A 15,236-nucleotide genomic window follows, 5' to 3' on the forward strand; every position below is an offset into this window, starting at 1 on the left:
GGCCACTTTAAAACAGCAAGTTTGAACACCAAAAGCACACATTGAGAGAACATGCAAAATCCACACAAAAACATTTATCTCTTATGTGAAAAATAATGAAACTAGTGTGAGAAAATCTTGTTTTTAAGTGGTTTAAGTTACCTATAGCTGCACCCCCTTGTTTCTTCTCCTCTAAAATTGCTGCCAGGTCTTTCTGCTTCTTCTCCATTCTGGCCCGACTACAAGAGTCTCCAGGGTCCATGCTCCTCATGCGCAGCAGCTGGTTGGCCTTCTTGATCTTCTGGCTGTACTGCCGTGCCATCAGGAACACCCTGCTCTTTGTCTTGTCCATCAGCTCCATGGGGAAGTCTACAGACTCACCGAGCAGGAGAGAGGAGGAGGCCAGCGGGGAGTCCAGTCCCGCCAGCTCACCTGGAAACAAACCATGAATGTCCTTGATGGGATTCTCCATCTGAGGAGCGCTTCGTTGAGGAAGCTCCACCAGGTCATCGTCCTCTAGGCGGAAGCTGCCGCTGCTGAGGCGAGCCAGTCTGTTACGGATGCTCTTCACAGTGCCGGGAGGTGGCTCTGGGGTCACGGGAATGGGGTGTGAAATGGGAGTGGGGCTGTGGATTTCTTCTTCAGTGGAGCCTTCACTTAGATGATCAGGGAGGTTGATGACTGGAATGGTGAATGAAGGTGAGGATGTGATGGGTGGGGCTTTAGGCTGATGTGCTGGGGGACTCCTGGCTGGAGGACTGGCTGCTTGGGAGGTAATAACAGAGGGGGTCTTTTTAGGGCTGTTTTTGGCTGACGAACACTTGGCGGAGGACTCGGCGGCACCAACGGGAAAGGCAGCAGGAAGTCGATCAGCTTTCTTTTCATTGTTCTTAATGTAGTTCTCCAAGTCGTTCCAGATCTCATCGACCTGCTCTGACATTTTATCCCCTTTCTGTGAACGCTGGGAGAAAATTTCCGAGGCAGACGAGGACGAATAATCAGGCTCAGAGGAACATGGAATAGGGTAGGAGGTGTCTGGTCCTTCATTCTCCCCAAAATGGAGGCTCTCCTCAGATACAAACCCTCCAAGACTTTCAGTTAGGTCTTGCTCAGAGGCCAACAGACTGTCCCTCTCTTGTTGGACTTTATTTCCTTCATTTACTCCTTTAACCTCTGCTGATGGTGGTTCCCTGAAACAGATTGTGTCGTAGATGTTCTCCTCTACTATCTTGAGCTCACATGTCCCAAACTGCCTCCCCTCCTGTGTGGAAGACTGAATGCTCTCAGATGAACTGTCTGGTTCAATTCCATGTGCTGAGACCCCTGAAACCTCACTTGGTACCCTTGGTGCCTGGCTCTGTGACACCTCTGTGTTGGTCTCTTTCCCTGCTTGGCTTTCCTCTTGGTCTCTCCTGATGAGGCCCATGCTCTTAAGGTCCTCATAGCTGATGTTGTCGTATACATTTTCAATATCGTCTATTGTCAGCTGCTCAGCTGAGGAAGATCCAGATATGTCATTGCTGGATGACTCTGTGTGGATCACATCCAGGTTGCTGTGACCGACCTCGTCTTCGGGACTCTGTCGAGCTTCTGTGGCCTTCTCACCTGCACTGCTCGCTCGCCGTAGGACTCTGCTCCCACTAGGTGGCGGATCAACTTGCACAGCAGGCACCTGCTCAACATGCCAGCTGCAGGGACGTGCCGTCCTGGGCGACGAGGTGGCCTCAGATCGCTCCGCGGTCACCTCTGGTTCTGGCCCGCCAGGCTCTGTGGGAACAAACATCTGGTAGATGTCCTCATCCTCGTCATCAGGCTGCATGGTTCTCTGGCGGGTGGGGAACATGGCCCTGCGAGCCCGATGGTCTGCCCAGATGTTCCTCACGGAACTGTCACTTTCTGTGACAATCACAGAGGGAATAGGAGAGTCGGGAGGTTCCTCAGTCACACGAGGTGTCCTGCGAAGTGGCGGGTGGTGACTACCATCCCTCACCAAGGATTCTCTTGCTCTCTGAAAGGATGACAGGAGAGATGTATTGAATAAACGCAGTCCGTATACAGGAATTGGCTGTAAAGTTGAAGTTTGAAAGGTGAAGGACAGAAGTAGCAGTGAGCCAACTTCGCTGGTTGCGAAAAGAACTCTGTTTAAATTCTCACTTGATTTATGATGCCAGTTAATAATTTCCTAAAGAGTTAATGGCGTCAGTTGCTAGTTTTAGGTCTTCTCCAGCAAGGTTCAAAACAGAAATGGCACGGATCAAATCACGGGAGTTTGTTTTTGCAACCAGAAGACTACGTCCATATTTATGTGTTTAACATGTGGGTGAGAAATACCATTTTTAATCAATACCTGTAAGTCTGAGGTGCTCATATTGAAGGCCTTCCACTGTTCTATACTATCAACAGACGCCTGTGGATTCAGCCTCTTCCTGCTGCTCTTGCCTGGGACTCGCAGCCTCTTTCCACCTCCCTGAATGCAGAGTTTCAGCATTAGCAACGCGTTTTGAAGGGACAGAGCGCTTGAAGGCAAAGGAATGTACATTTTAAACTCACCAGGCCACTGTCATCCTCATCGTCGGCATCCTGCTGATGTTGCTCCTCTCCTTCCTCTCGATCACTGTGGTCATAGTGATCCCCGGGGTCCAGGGATTCTTGTGATTGGTTGATGAGGCTGCGGCTGCGGCCGATCGTGCCCAGAGCCAGCTGGGACACTGGAGAGAGGAGGGTGGCACCCAAGCTTGTTCGCTGCAGGGAAGGACAGTTTTTGTGTTCAGTGTTTGTACTCGTGCGCCTCGCCCGATATCATCTCATCTCACTCTCATCATCACTCACCTTTTCACCGTCTGTGTTAGCAGCATTCTGCTTGGCGTTTTTCAGTAATTTGGACAGAGGTTCTGGGGAGACAAATAAATTTACAGTGAATACTTGAGATGTCCACCATAGCTTACTTCTTAAATGGAGTGAAATCAACATATCTCACCTTTCCTGCGTCCTCTTCGTGGAGTTGGACCATCCTTGGTTTGAGGGGAGTCCTTCTTGTCACTATTGGGGCTGTAATGAAACCCAGGATGATCTAGAGAAATCAAATGAGAAAATATGAGATTTTACAATTGAATACACAATTAATATACACACAAATGTAGAATATGATTTCAATATGTAAGATAAGATATGTACTTACGCATTGCATCCATTTCCAAAATGGCTTGCTTCGCCTAGAATGTTGGAATAAAAAAACAGATTTTAGTCAAAAGGTAAGATTATGAATAAACATACAGTTTTGACACTAGGTGGCACCACAACACAGAATGAAAATATTTCACTCAAGTGTTGTCACTTGTATGAACTTTCTCAGCCTTAACCACTGCAGAGAAATGCTAGATTTCCACATGCAGATGAAAAGACAGAAAGTAGTCCTGTGTTTGAACAAACGTGAATGACGAGTGACAGAAATCAGACAACATGAAAGGAAAGTTGCACTAAGGGTGGACAAAATGGACAAAAAGGGAGCAACGGATTTCAACACATCCCACTCAAAGTCTGTTTACGCCATCAGTGACGAGAGAGGAGAGCGAGCTGTCAGAAGGGAGGATACACTCACCTTAGCAGGGATTTTGGCCGGGTGGTTTTCAAGTATGAGTCTCTTGAGGTGCAAGATCCACATGCGCTTGTCTTGTTGTGATTTGGCCTGAGGGCAGAGCGTCAACATCACAGGGAAGATAATTTCAGATAAGCGCTTCGAGAGGCAGCTGAAAAGGTTTGGGGTAAGCCCTTGAAATTTTGGATCACGGCTTTTCTTACATCATACGCATTATCACTTTTTTTTTCGTTTTTCAGAGCTTGCCCACAGTGGTTAGGCAACAACAATGGCCACCACAGGCCCCTAAACACTTGACATGTCTGAGCAACTCAGTGAGGTGAGCCAGGGCTCTCTACAAAATAATCAAACACCTGCAAACAACCGTCACACTCACTGTGTACACTCTAGCACAACGCTACTGTAAAAAACAAGTTCACAAATAGTTTCACTTATGTTATCGTGTGTGCTTTCACGCTGCTGTACCTGGACTGTATGCTGCAGTTTGGGATTCTTGTAGTGGAACACACTGAAACTCAGCGGTTCTTTTGGAATAACCTCCACGAGCATCAGGTTACAGCACTGCAACAAACAGACACACTTCATGTTAAAAAAACAAAAAACAAAAATACTTTTACAGAAGTTTGTTTCAGTGAGGACTTCAGTGAGTACAACATGGCTGACCAGGATGTGAGCCTTGTATGTGTAGGATTCTTCTCGCTTCTTGGTGATGAGCAGGAGCTTGTCAAACAGGAAGAGAGTTCTCTCATTCTTGGCTCGCTGAAGACGAAACGTTCCTTCAAGGACCAATTCTCCATAGCCTATCAGATCGGGGCCTTTCCAGTTGGTTAGCTGGCTCTGGATTTCCTGTTGGGACCGGAGAGGATAAACAGGGGAAAAATGCACAATGGCAACTGATAACTGTAGTTTTGTGTCATATGTTTGAACAGCAGAAGTTAAAGGAATTCTGGTGCAATAAAAACAGCAGAAAATCCACGAAAAAGTAGTAAATAAAAGTGTTGAATGAATGTGAAAAACAGTAGAATTTATACATGAATTCTTTTAAGACCGCAAGAGGACAATAGAGAATATCTGTGATACTACTTTGTAGTACTATGAAGAAGAAACAGAAGTAGTAGAATAATACAGACATACAAAAAACCCTTGAAGTTTCCATGGGTATCATTTCTGTCCCGACAGTGAGAGAAAGCGCTTTCACACACACACATTTTTCTGCATTCATCTGTCCATCCTGGCTCCCAGCTGATAAAAGAAACAAGCTTCCCTTTTATGTGTTCCCCCCATTATGCAAGGCCATCATTAGCCCAGTGGAAAACGCAAAGACTTGTGTAAGACACTGGGAGGATCAGAGCCACGGCTCATTCAGTTTGAGAGTTCACATCACTGCTCCACATAATACTCATAATAAAATACTGGCTCAAATCTATAGCATCTGTTGAAACCATAGGAATAATGAGAGACTTGCCAAGTGTGTGTGTGATAAATTATTAACACAGGGTGGAGAAAGCAGATCACCACCCAGCACCTAAACTGATTAAGAATGTTTGTATTTCGAGTGTGAGCTCGCCGTACCTGCAACCTGACGGCGTGCTCGTGTTTCCTCTTCATGTCATTGATGTGCCAGGCCACTCTCTGCATTGTGTCTATGGCTTCCTGCACAACCTCGTAGGTCTCTGTGTCCTTCTCCATGTGACTGGCTATCTCCTGCACAGACAACACACACATCAAGAGTTAACACTTGCATACGCATATGCTCATACATACTTGAGTATGGTCATGAAGACATGAGTAGTTGTATTTAATAGTTTGTAAAACTATCTGTCTTATTTCTACTTTCTACCTGTTTGTGATGGTTGGCTGCTTTAACACAGCAAATTTCCCCATGTGGTACGAATAAAGGATTATCTTATCTTGTCTTATCTTAGAAGATGTTTTATGTCTGCAGCAGATAGAGTCAGATGTCTGTTTTTCCCCCAAAACAAGCTGAAATTTGGACTTGCTTTGGACATGCTTCTAAAAATCTTTCAGTCCATCTCAAATGGGTTTGGGCCCAGAGAACTTTGTGACATTTCTGAGAAAAAAGTAAAACAGTGTTTCCACCGAGTCGAATGGTTCGGTACAGTGTGTATTTTTTAAATAATAACGGCACCAACATTTCCATTTTTCAGGTACCCTTCCTTTGAGGTACCAGAGTAATAGTACGATATGGTTTGGAGCTAGACCCATGAAAACACACCCACAGGAAAGCGTCACTCCCTTACATGTTTCTGTCAGTTCTCTCACGGTTCTGTGGATGCTCCTTTTACACACACATTTCTCTTTGTAATTTAATCTTTTAAATAAAGGATGACTTCTATTTCAATTGCATTTTTTTAAAGAAAGCATCCAGCCGTGTGTTCTTCTGAACATAAAGACAATCATGCATGAATGCACGCACGCACACTGATGCAAGTGCATTCACAGGGACATACACACTGAGAACCATATGTCATAACATTTGGCCCCACCAGTGGAGCTGATTTAGAGTTGTTTCAGAGCCATTTGCACTGGTATACATAAAAACATTAGTGCACTGTGTGTGCACTTACAAGTGTGTGCCTGCACTTGCATTTCTGCGGGTTCAGGGTAGTTGTTTGTGTATATTTTTTTTGGAAAGAGAGAAAGGGAGAGAGAGAGAGAGTACAGACAGACTTACATGCAACAGTAGGTGGTACTTGAGGATCCTCTGCACTGGCTTGAGCAGGTAGGAGCCCAAGGGCAAGGAGTGCCTCAGAGATTCCTGGCGCTCGCGGAAAAACTTGGCCAACACCTTGTTCCTCATGCACTCGGTGAGCACAGCCACCGACCTGTGGAGACAGACCACAGCGAAAAAGATGTAAGGGACGTGTGGTAAAATGTAATTTGACAACAAATGAGACACTTGATGCATGACCGGAAAGACAACAATAAAAATGAGAGTGTCATTGTGGTCGGACACAGGCGATTTATATAAATTAAAAATGACATATTCACCTGCTTGTTCCAAGATGTACATAATAATTTGAACATTTATTAAATGGAATATGTTAGAATCATGTGTTCCTTTCGGTTGTATGTAGGCTTTAAACTTAATGCTTTAATTAATCTGGACTTAACGTTTTGGAAAACATGCGATGACAGTATGATTCCACAAATCAATAAATAATAAAGTGCAATAAATGGTCATGTAAGACTCTAGAATTTTGGATCCAGGTGAAAGAATACATGCTGTAGTAATTCAACTCTCAGCTGGATTAAATGGGTGCGTTTGTCAAACTTTGAGAAGTGTCTTATTTAGAGGTCATATTTACAAAGGTTTGGTTACTGAGTGAGACTTAGCGGATGAGACTTATCATTTACATCATTTATAAATAATTCCCACAATGACCTGTCAAAATGGCTGCCGTGCAAGGGGGTCAGCGCTTCACATGCGTATGATTTTCTCACACAGCTTTTCAGTGCTGAAACCGCAGCTTTTCATGACCTTGTAAGAATCAAATTTACAAGTCACGAGAGCCAGTTTTGACGTACTAGGAAAGATGAGCCCTTTCCAACACAGACAAACAGTGGCTGTGTGCATGTGTGTGTGTGTGTGTGTGTGCGTACGCATGCGGAGCGGAAAAAGACAGTGAAAGAAAGACAGTTGTGAGCGGCCCAAAACTTTCTTTTCTGTGTTGTTGTGTGTGTGCGCATGCAAGTGCATGTCTGCATGTCTAAATTCCAGTGCAGCTCCACACAGGCCTCACATTGTTCTGGAGGAAACCTGACCTTAGGGCTCAGCATGACCATGATACATCTGCAGCCTCTGCGAGTGTTGGTGTGTAGAGCGGCTTCTACGATTGTGTGTGTGCGTCTGTCGTGTGTGACCTTGACTGGGGTCACCAGCTGTGGTGTGGATGTGGGAGAAGGACTATCTCAAACAGCTGACAATGGCCTCTTACACACACGCGCACATGCACACGCACGCGCACGCACCCAAAGCACAATTAGTGTTCGTCATTAGTCATCATTAACTTGTAAATAGTTCCTTCCCAGCGCGTCTGTCTTATCACACGCTGTAGGAGAGAGACGGTAGCCAGAGGAGAGGGCGTGTTTCGTAGGTGCAGTTTATCTTGGCGTGAAAGAAAAGCCTCACGTTTCAGCCTATTTAATCAGACACAATAGACAAACTGACTGGAAAAAAACAAAAAACAGCAACACTGTCCCAGAGGACCACACTCCTACAAAGCAGAATAAAACATTAACAGCTTTAGGTATGATAAGGTGACATCTATAATACCTCATCTGTCAGTGTGTGAGCTGTAACTCTGTCAATAGGCCACAAATAAAGGAATGGGAGGAAAAAAGAAGTGGAGCAAGAAGGAGGGAGTGAGGGAGGGAGGGAGGGAGGTAGAAAGACCCCGAGGCACAACAGCCAGCAGACACTTTGACTCCTGCCAAGGTGGCTTCTATAGAGCGCGTCAGTCTGTCAGTGAGGGAAAAATAGGTAATGCATTGATCGGCGCGCACAATGGAGCCATGTGAGACGCTGGGAAGACAGAGAGACGCTGCAGAGTTGAGATCAGGATGGAATAATGGCAACAAGAGGATGGGTAAACTGACACAAGCACACACACAGTTTGTGCCGCCTTACCGTGGATAGTTGGTGCAGTACTGGGTATAAATGTGGAATTCCTCACTCTGTGAAAACACAACAAAGACAAATTAGTTTGGGGGAAAGATGACGAGCCGAAGAGTGACACAAAACACAGCATGGTACGCTTGTCAGGATCTGGGCATGTTTGAGGAAACCTGCAAGAGTTAGGGGAGACATGAGCATTATAGCAACATAAAGATTAAGGGCTTTATTTAATACAAATTAAACAAGCATAAAAGTCTAAAGGGCAATGAGGGAACGTACATTTACTTATGTTAGTTTAACAGCAAAAACAATGTTGTGTCTGGTATAAGACAGAAAGCTGTGAACTATGAAAATACACTGCTCAGAAGAAAAATTATGGCAACATTTCATTTTCATATTCTTTTGATTTTCTGTGTGTTTTTAAATTCAGCCCTCAACGGGTTGGTGACTTTGGTTTGGTTGCTAGATGACATGTTATTTTGTTGTCACAGAATTATACAATTTACATCAGCTAAGATGTTTGATGTGTGATTTAGGTGGTGTGTGCGTGGGTTTTCTCCGGGGTTCTCCGGTTTCCTCCCACAATCCAAAAACAAGCAGATTTGAAGATTAGGTAAACTGGACACTCTAAATTGACCGTAGATGTGAGTGTGAGAGCGGGTGGTCATTTGTCTCTGATAATGCGGTAGAAGATGGATGGATGGATGCATTTAGGTGTTCCCTTAATCCCTTAATTACATGCTTAATTTCAGTGAAGCGTGTATGGTTCTTGAAATTCTTTAAATGAACAGTAAGGACAAAGTACAATTTGGACGTTATAAGCTTTGCAGGTACTTGGTCTAAAACAAAACAGTATTTTCTGGCAATGCATGCTTCACTAGACTTGAAATTGGGAACCAGTGTTCCCATTAATTTCAGTGTAAATGGTGTAAAACTGTGACAGTTTTGACACAGTCACAGCTTAATACTGAGTTTTTAAATTTAAAGATTTATTTTCTATGTTATAGGTTGTTTATACAGTACTTTGGCGCAGTTTGAGTGACTTGTTTCACGTGTACTGCGCTGCACACTGCCCACAGACGAGGCTCTCTCTCTCTAAATGCCTCTAATCAAGAGTTAGCCCTGTGGCTTATGATTAGCCTACCTCCTGTCTCAGTTCACCTCAACAACCCGGAGTGCTCTGATTAAATGCCCCTTCATTCTTCACTCCCGCCCCTTTAATTGAGATTTTATTCCCACCTTGCATGCCTCTCTGAACATCAAAGACATCAGGTGCAGCACGAGTTATCAAAGCTGGAATGAATATCTTGCCCTCTTCTCGGTCTTTCATCTGTTTTGATTTCTATTTTTGATCTTAAATGGGACGGCATAATTCTCCTCTCTTTTGTAACTATCTTCTCTCTCAGAGACCTCGCGATGAACCCGAGGTTGCATAACATGAAAGTCTAATTGAAATCTATTTGTGTGCATAAACACTTAGGGGTCTCAGGATGTGGACAGCAATCAGGAAGCGACATCATAAACACGCAGGACAGATGACAAGGGGGTCTATCCTGGTTCATAACATACACACATGCGCGCGCATTTATAGAACATTGTCGACGTTTACACACATTTGCCATCATGCGATTGAGAGAAAACCTACAGTAGACTGTGAATGTTTGTATCTAAATAAATATACATTCCAATTCATGCCACACAAAAAACAATTCAACCTACATACATGCACAGACAACACGTTTCTCAGCAGACTATGTATACATATACATTCAGACGCACACGCACAAATTCACACAGGCAGATCTGTTGCTCGAGGTTCTCCGTGAGAACCGTCCTAAATTGAAGAGCACAGCTCTCCTCCTCCTCGTCTCCAACAGTCTGCCGCCACAAACCAGGCCTAAGCGCAACCAGATGTGCCACCGTTGACTTCTGATGACACACACACGCGCGCTTGTAATGCAAATCTCTAATAACGCTATGCACTATTTGTGCAGAGCATGCACGTCGTGTGCACACATGTCTGCAAACACTCTTTGAAGCCAACCCGGGGAAACCAGAAGCAGACCCTGAAATAACAAATCTATGATATACTGTCCTCTTAGAAATATATACAAGCGATGTGAAATCATATAATCATCATATTCCACATGGTGGACATCAGAAATATCCTTCTTCAGGAGTATCCAGACGAGAATTATACTATAGTGAAAGAGAAAAAAGGTCAAGTTGCAGCAATACCTACTCATCATTTTAATGACAAAGTACTACAGCTGCAGGTTATGGGGTTACAGTGATCCGTCGAGACTGGACTGGTCACAGTGAGTCATCAGATACGCACTGAACCTAAAAGATCACTTGGGACGAAGTTGTTTTAATCGTGCTCTCTCCTTGTTTCAGTCAGCAACGTAGCAAGCCATAACAGAGGGGAACATGAGGATGGATAGCCAATTATTTGAGAGGCAGGCAGAGTTTTACAGCTAGATTTGTCTTCAAACACACAGTCGTGCAGGGTGGTGACTCTTGGGGTTTGTGTGTGTGTGGGAGAAACAGAGATTTGTGATGTTGTGGGTCTAATGACTAACTTTCAGTAGTCCAACCCCCTCTTACCAGAAGTCAGCGTGTGAACTCTACCTCATACAGACTGCTTGGCACATGGACTCATTGACTCCTTGCATCCTACATTCCAACAATTGATTGACTGCAATTTGCACAGCTGTCAATATTTTCAATGTACATACTATTTGGCTCTTTTTTTTGCATTGTATTTATATTTATCTTTAACTTGCCCAGTGTGCCTTTAACTGGCCCCTAGGGACAAATAAAGAAGTTAGAATTTGAAGTCCCACCCAGGCACGCAACAACATTATATGCACCTAAATGTGTCAAAAATGTGTAAAAACACCTGTGGCTTGCCAAAAAATATTCACAATGAATTCAGTCTATAGTGATAACCGTCACTCAGAGAACGCACACATTTTAATGGACATCTCATCAGATTCTGCAGGTTAAGCCAAGTAACGAGTCTATATTACCTATAATCACAATGAAAACCAAACGGCTTCTTTTCCAGGTGATCCACATTTTCTTTGGCAATTTCAAACCATTAATCAGTCAGTTACAACACGTCAGTATCCCAGGTTGTTTGCAGACCTGAGTTAATGACGCTGCGTTAAACTGTGGGCTGCCATAAAACTGGTCTGTCGCAACTGGTCTGTATTTAGTCTGTGATACTTTATACATACATACATATATATATATATATATACATCTAAATATATATTTATATATATATATGTATGTGTATATATATATATATATATACATATACACATATATGTATATATATACATATATGTATGTACTGTATATATATGTATGTATATATATGTGTATATATATATACACATATATATATATATGTGTATATATATATGTATATACACGGTCAGACAGTTGTGCTCTTTGGTACTGAGTGTAATTGCAGTCGGGAAGGGACGGAATGTAAATTGTTGTAGAGGAAGTGGTGGAATGCAGCACATTATTATGGGACATAATCGGGCTGTCCCTTTGTATATGAGGACAAGGGGTGGAATAAAGTCTGCAACACACACACAGACAGAGGGACCAGTGATACTTTGAGCACAGTTGCTGAGTCCACTTCTTCTTGATGAAGTACTGCTATTATCCCCACGCCAGTAAAAAAAAAAAAAGAAAGAAAGAAAAAAAAGGTGATTACACATTTGGACGGCCCTTTAAATTCCTCTGGAGTTGTCTTTCCTCTCTGTCCTCCTCTTGACATTCCAGCCACTAAACTAATACTACTGGCCCGAATAAACATGAAAACGTCTGCATCTGATTTTCAAGAACTTATCCCCTTCAATAGAATATGGCTGTTTCTAATCTGTTTCTAATGTGCGCATGCGTGCGTGCGTGCGTGTGTGTGTGTATATGAGAGAGAGAGAAACAGCTGTTTGGACAGGTTTCAACAAGCAAGTGACAGAGAGAGAGAAAACCTTTGAAAAAATCCTCCAAAACAATTAAATGTCCTAGTTTCAAAATCCTCCTTGAACACAGGCGCATGAATAGAAACACCGACTTCAAAACACAGATACTGTTTTACTTTTACAACTGATTTTAATTATTATACAATATGTACAGGTTGACAGTGGGCGTCAAATAAAATGACTATGAATTATTCATCCAGTAATAAAATACACTGAAGTTATTGTGTCATGCGGTGGTTGAATTTTGATCCTAACCATTGTTTTGCCTGTGCATAACCAGGAACCTGTTTTGTATTCTATTGTATTCTGATATTTTCCAATATTATTTTATTTGGTAAATATTGGATTTTAGTTATTTTAGTTAGTAGTTATCTTTTCCTTGCTGTGACAAAAATAAGGAGTATAGAGGGCAAATGTCTCACAGGTATGAGAAAAAAATGTCTTGTTTTATGCAAAATCTTAACCCTAAATGTAACTAGTGAAGCTGTTAATCATATGCCCTTAGTAGTGAAGTAGAAAGTGGAAAGACTCAATTAAAATATCTTAAAACTTTAGGGAAATAAAAAATACAGTCAGATTTTTACCTTGGAAACAAAGCACTCTGCGATGGCGACGGGGTCAGCGTTACATTTCTCAAGATCATGGAGAAGGTCCCTGAATTACACACACATCACATTGGACAAATTATTATTTCATATAAAACTGTACAGGAAACAGGAATTTCTTTAACAAACAGGGAATGAATTCCATGTCTACTTCCCAACATTCATTGCTCTCTTAACAAATGCAGTGCATTTCAGGAGTAAGAGTCACACTGGGTATAAAGAGTAGGTCTTAGGGCACTCAGGCTGTGAACAAATGAGAAACTTCCATGAATTCAAACAAGGTGCTCCCATATGTGGTTATACGTGTGTGTGTGTGTGTGTGTGTGTGTGTGAGTACACACACAGTAAAAAAAGGCCACCGTTGGAAGTTATTGTTTCATGACTGACGCATGAGGTCATTGTAACCACTTTAAAGGGCTTTTTATGTTTCCTTTTAAAGGCCAGGTTTTCTGCCACACAGCAGCTGAGGTGTGTGTGTGTGTGTGTGTGTGTCCAGACCACCATGGCTGATGCTCAACTAGCTATCTTGTCTGGATACAGGACACACACTTCAGAGCGGTGCCAAAGGAGACAAATATGCAGACGGGGACCAAGCATACACACTCACACACACTTAACAATAACAACAAGAACGCCTTCAGCAACACAGTTGCCTTAGCCCAGTTTCACTATTTGTAGGACATTGTTCTTCGAGCCTGAGAGCAACAAGAGTCTGCCAGTGCATTTCTATGTAATCTAGACCTTTTGGGTCAAGTCTAAGTTCAGTTTTTAAATTCAGACACTTTAGTCCAGCAAAACAAAAAGAAAAGAAAAAACAACACACAATGCCAACAGCATAAATGCCACAGCTGGGACTGACAATGAACAGTGCTAAATCTGATATTGGATATTCATTATCTATCGGCAAATTAGTTCATTAAAAACAAGATTCCTTAAAACAGTTTGAAGACTCAGGCTCGATTAGCATGGGCTGTTGAGCCTTATCTCAGTTGTTTTAAATCTAAGTCAATTTTCCTCCTTAATAGGTCATAAGAGACATGTTAGACCTTACATTTAAAAACTAATGCTGTATTTTACTTCACTTTCCACTCATTTTTAAAGCATGTGAAAATTCACTGAAGACTTACAGTGGCTGGAACAAGCGGTTATGGTTCAATGCACTTTATATAAGCTATTTTACATAAGAAGACCCTTGAACAAAGCTGGACCATTAATTAGGATTTATTAAAGACATAAGAAGGAGAAACAATGTCTATGACAAACGATGGCCTCATAGTTACTTGCTTTTGTCATAGCAATGTCTTTGTCATTTGTTTTTTCAGGAAATTGGGTGTCTCACAGGTTGTGTACCTGTTAAAGTGGTAGATGTCCTGGATGTTGCCGAAGAGAGAACTTTTATCCTCTGGACTCAGGGCCAGTCGAGACTGGTTACTGATACACTCCAGGTAGTCCTGCATAGAGACACAAGCAGAGAGCAAAGAGATTAAAACAATGGTTGATATTTTGATTTTATTGCATTTTTCTTCCCTGCATGAGGTGGGACATGCAGGTGGAAAAACACAATTACACTACAAATTTGTCCAAATTAGTGCAATGGGGGTGGGGCTCCTTGCTGAGAGGCTCTACAGCCCTTGGCCCTTTGTGGGATTTGAACCGGTGACCTTCCAGTTATGAGCCCAATTCCTTTCCACTTGGCCTTTGAATGTACAACAGCTCTGTTACTTGGTTTTCATTAGCCAACATGCATAACTTGTGAAAAACAACCAGAGCACATGCCAATGTTCCAGAAAAAAACTGAATTTTCAGAACAATCATTCTGCACTTTTAAACCAATCCAAGTTTCTTTAATGCAAAATAGACCAAGCTTTCGGCAACCTGAGCAAGCACGAATCTAGCGTGCAGAACATTTTAAATCTCATTTGATTTCACGTCGAACTGAGAAACGTTCCGTTCTGTTATGTGTAAACATCGTGGTTAGGAGGAGATTACGTCCCGCCGCCATCCAACTGACGCTCAGAAACACAGGTTTAACGTGTGTTTGTTGGAAAAACAGGTATCTGTCTGCTCAGGCAAATTTAACACCAGGGTTTCTTCTTATCACTGCCTCCATCACTGCCGTAAGCAACAAGTGCCGTTGCGACTCCATTCTCAAGTCTGCCCTGCAGGTAGAAAGTGAGAAACACGCAGAGCAGCATGGGAGGGCGTGGGAGAGCTGCTGATAGTTTGAACCTCATGTTTTTCTTCTGCAAGCCTGTGTCTGCTCTCTTAAATATTCTGCAGCAGTGTAATAATAGTCCCTCGGAGATCAGTAAGCTACGTTATTATTACATCTACCGCCGCAGGCTGGTAGTATTTTCATGTTTCATGCATTTCATTTCTTCGATTATTTTGTCATTATGTGTTTGTTGTAATCA

General features: G+C 42.7%; 1 protein-coding gene across 2 annotated transcripts in view; it reads right to left on the reverse strand.

Annotated features, from left to right (window-relative positions):
• The window catches only part of LOC122784185 (pleckstrin homology domain-containing family G member 1), a 36,861-nt gene that overhangs the window by 3,025 nt on the left and 18,600 nt on the right, over positions 1–15,236 (reverse strand). The window contains exons 3-16 of one of the 2 annotated variants that reach the window (XM_044049334.1): positions 14,173–14,273; positions 12,802–12,871; positions 8,226–8,272; positions 6,270–6,420; positions 5,147–5,278; positions 4,238–4,420; positions 4,040–4,135; positions 3,578–3,664; positions 3,158–3,191; positions 2,957–3,049; positions 2,809–2,870; positions 2,530–2,721; positions 2,327–2,446; positions 142–1,987 (exon numbers count right to left, since the gene is read on the reverse strand). In XM_044049334.1, the coding sequence (XP_043905269.1) occupies positions 142–1,987; positions 2,327–2,446; positions 2,530–2,721; positions 2,809–2,870; positions 2,957–3,049; positions 3,158–3,191; positions 3,578–3,664; positions 4,040–4,135; positions 4,238–4,420; positions 5,147–5,278; positions 6,270–6,420; positions 8,226–8,272; positions 12,802–12,871; positions 14,173–14,273 (3,214 nt within the window). The remainder of the gene's footprint in view (positions 1–141; positions 1,988–2,326; positions 2,447–2,529; positions 2,722–2,808; positions 2,871–2,956; positions 3,050–3,157; positions 3,192–3,577; positions 3,665–4,039; positions 4,136–4,237; positions 4,421–5,146; positions 5,279–6,269; positions 6,421–8,225; positions 8,273–12,801; positions 12,872–14,172; positions 14,274–15,236) is intronic. The other variant, XM_044049335.1, reaches the window with a different exon arrangement.

Source organism: Solea senegalensis, linkage group LG17, assembly GCF_019176455.1.
Source record: "Solea senegalensis isolate Sse05_10M linkage group LG17, IFAPA_SoseM_1, whole genome shotgun sequence".
NCBI lineage: Eukaryota > Metazoa > Chordata > Actinopteri > Pleuronectiformes > Soleidae > Solea > Solea senegalensis.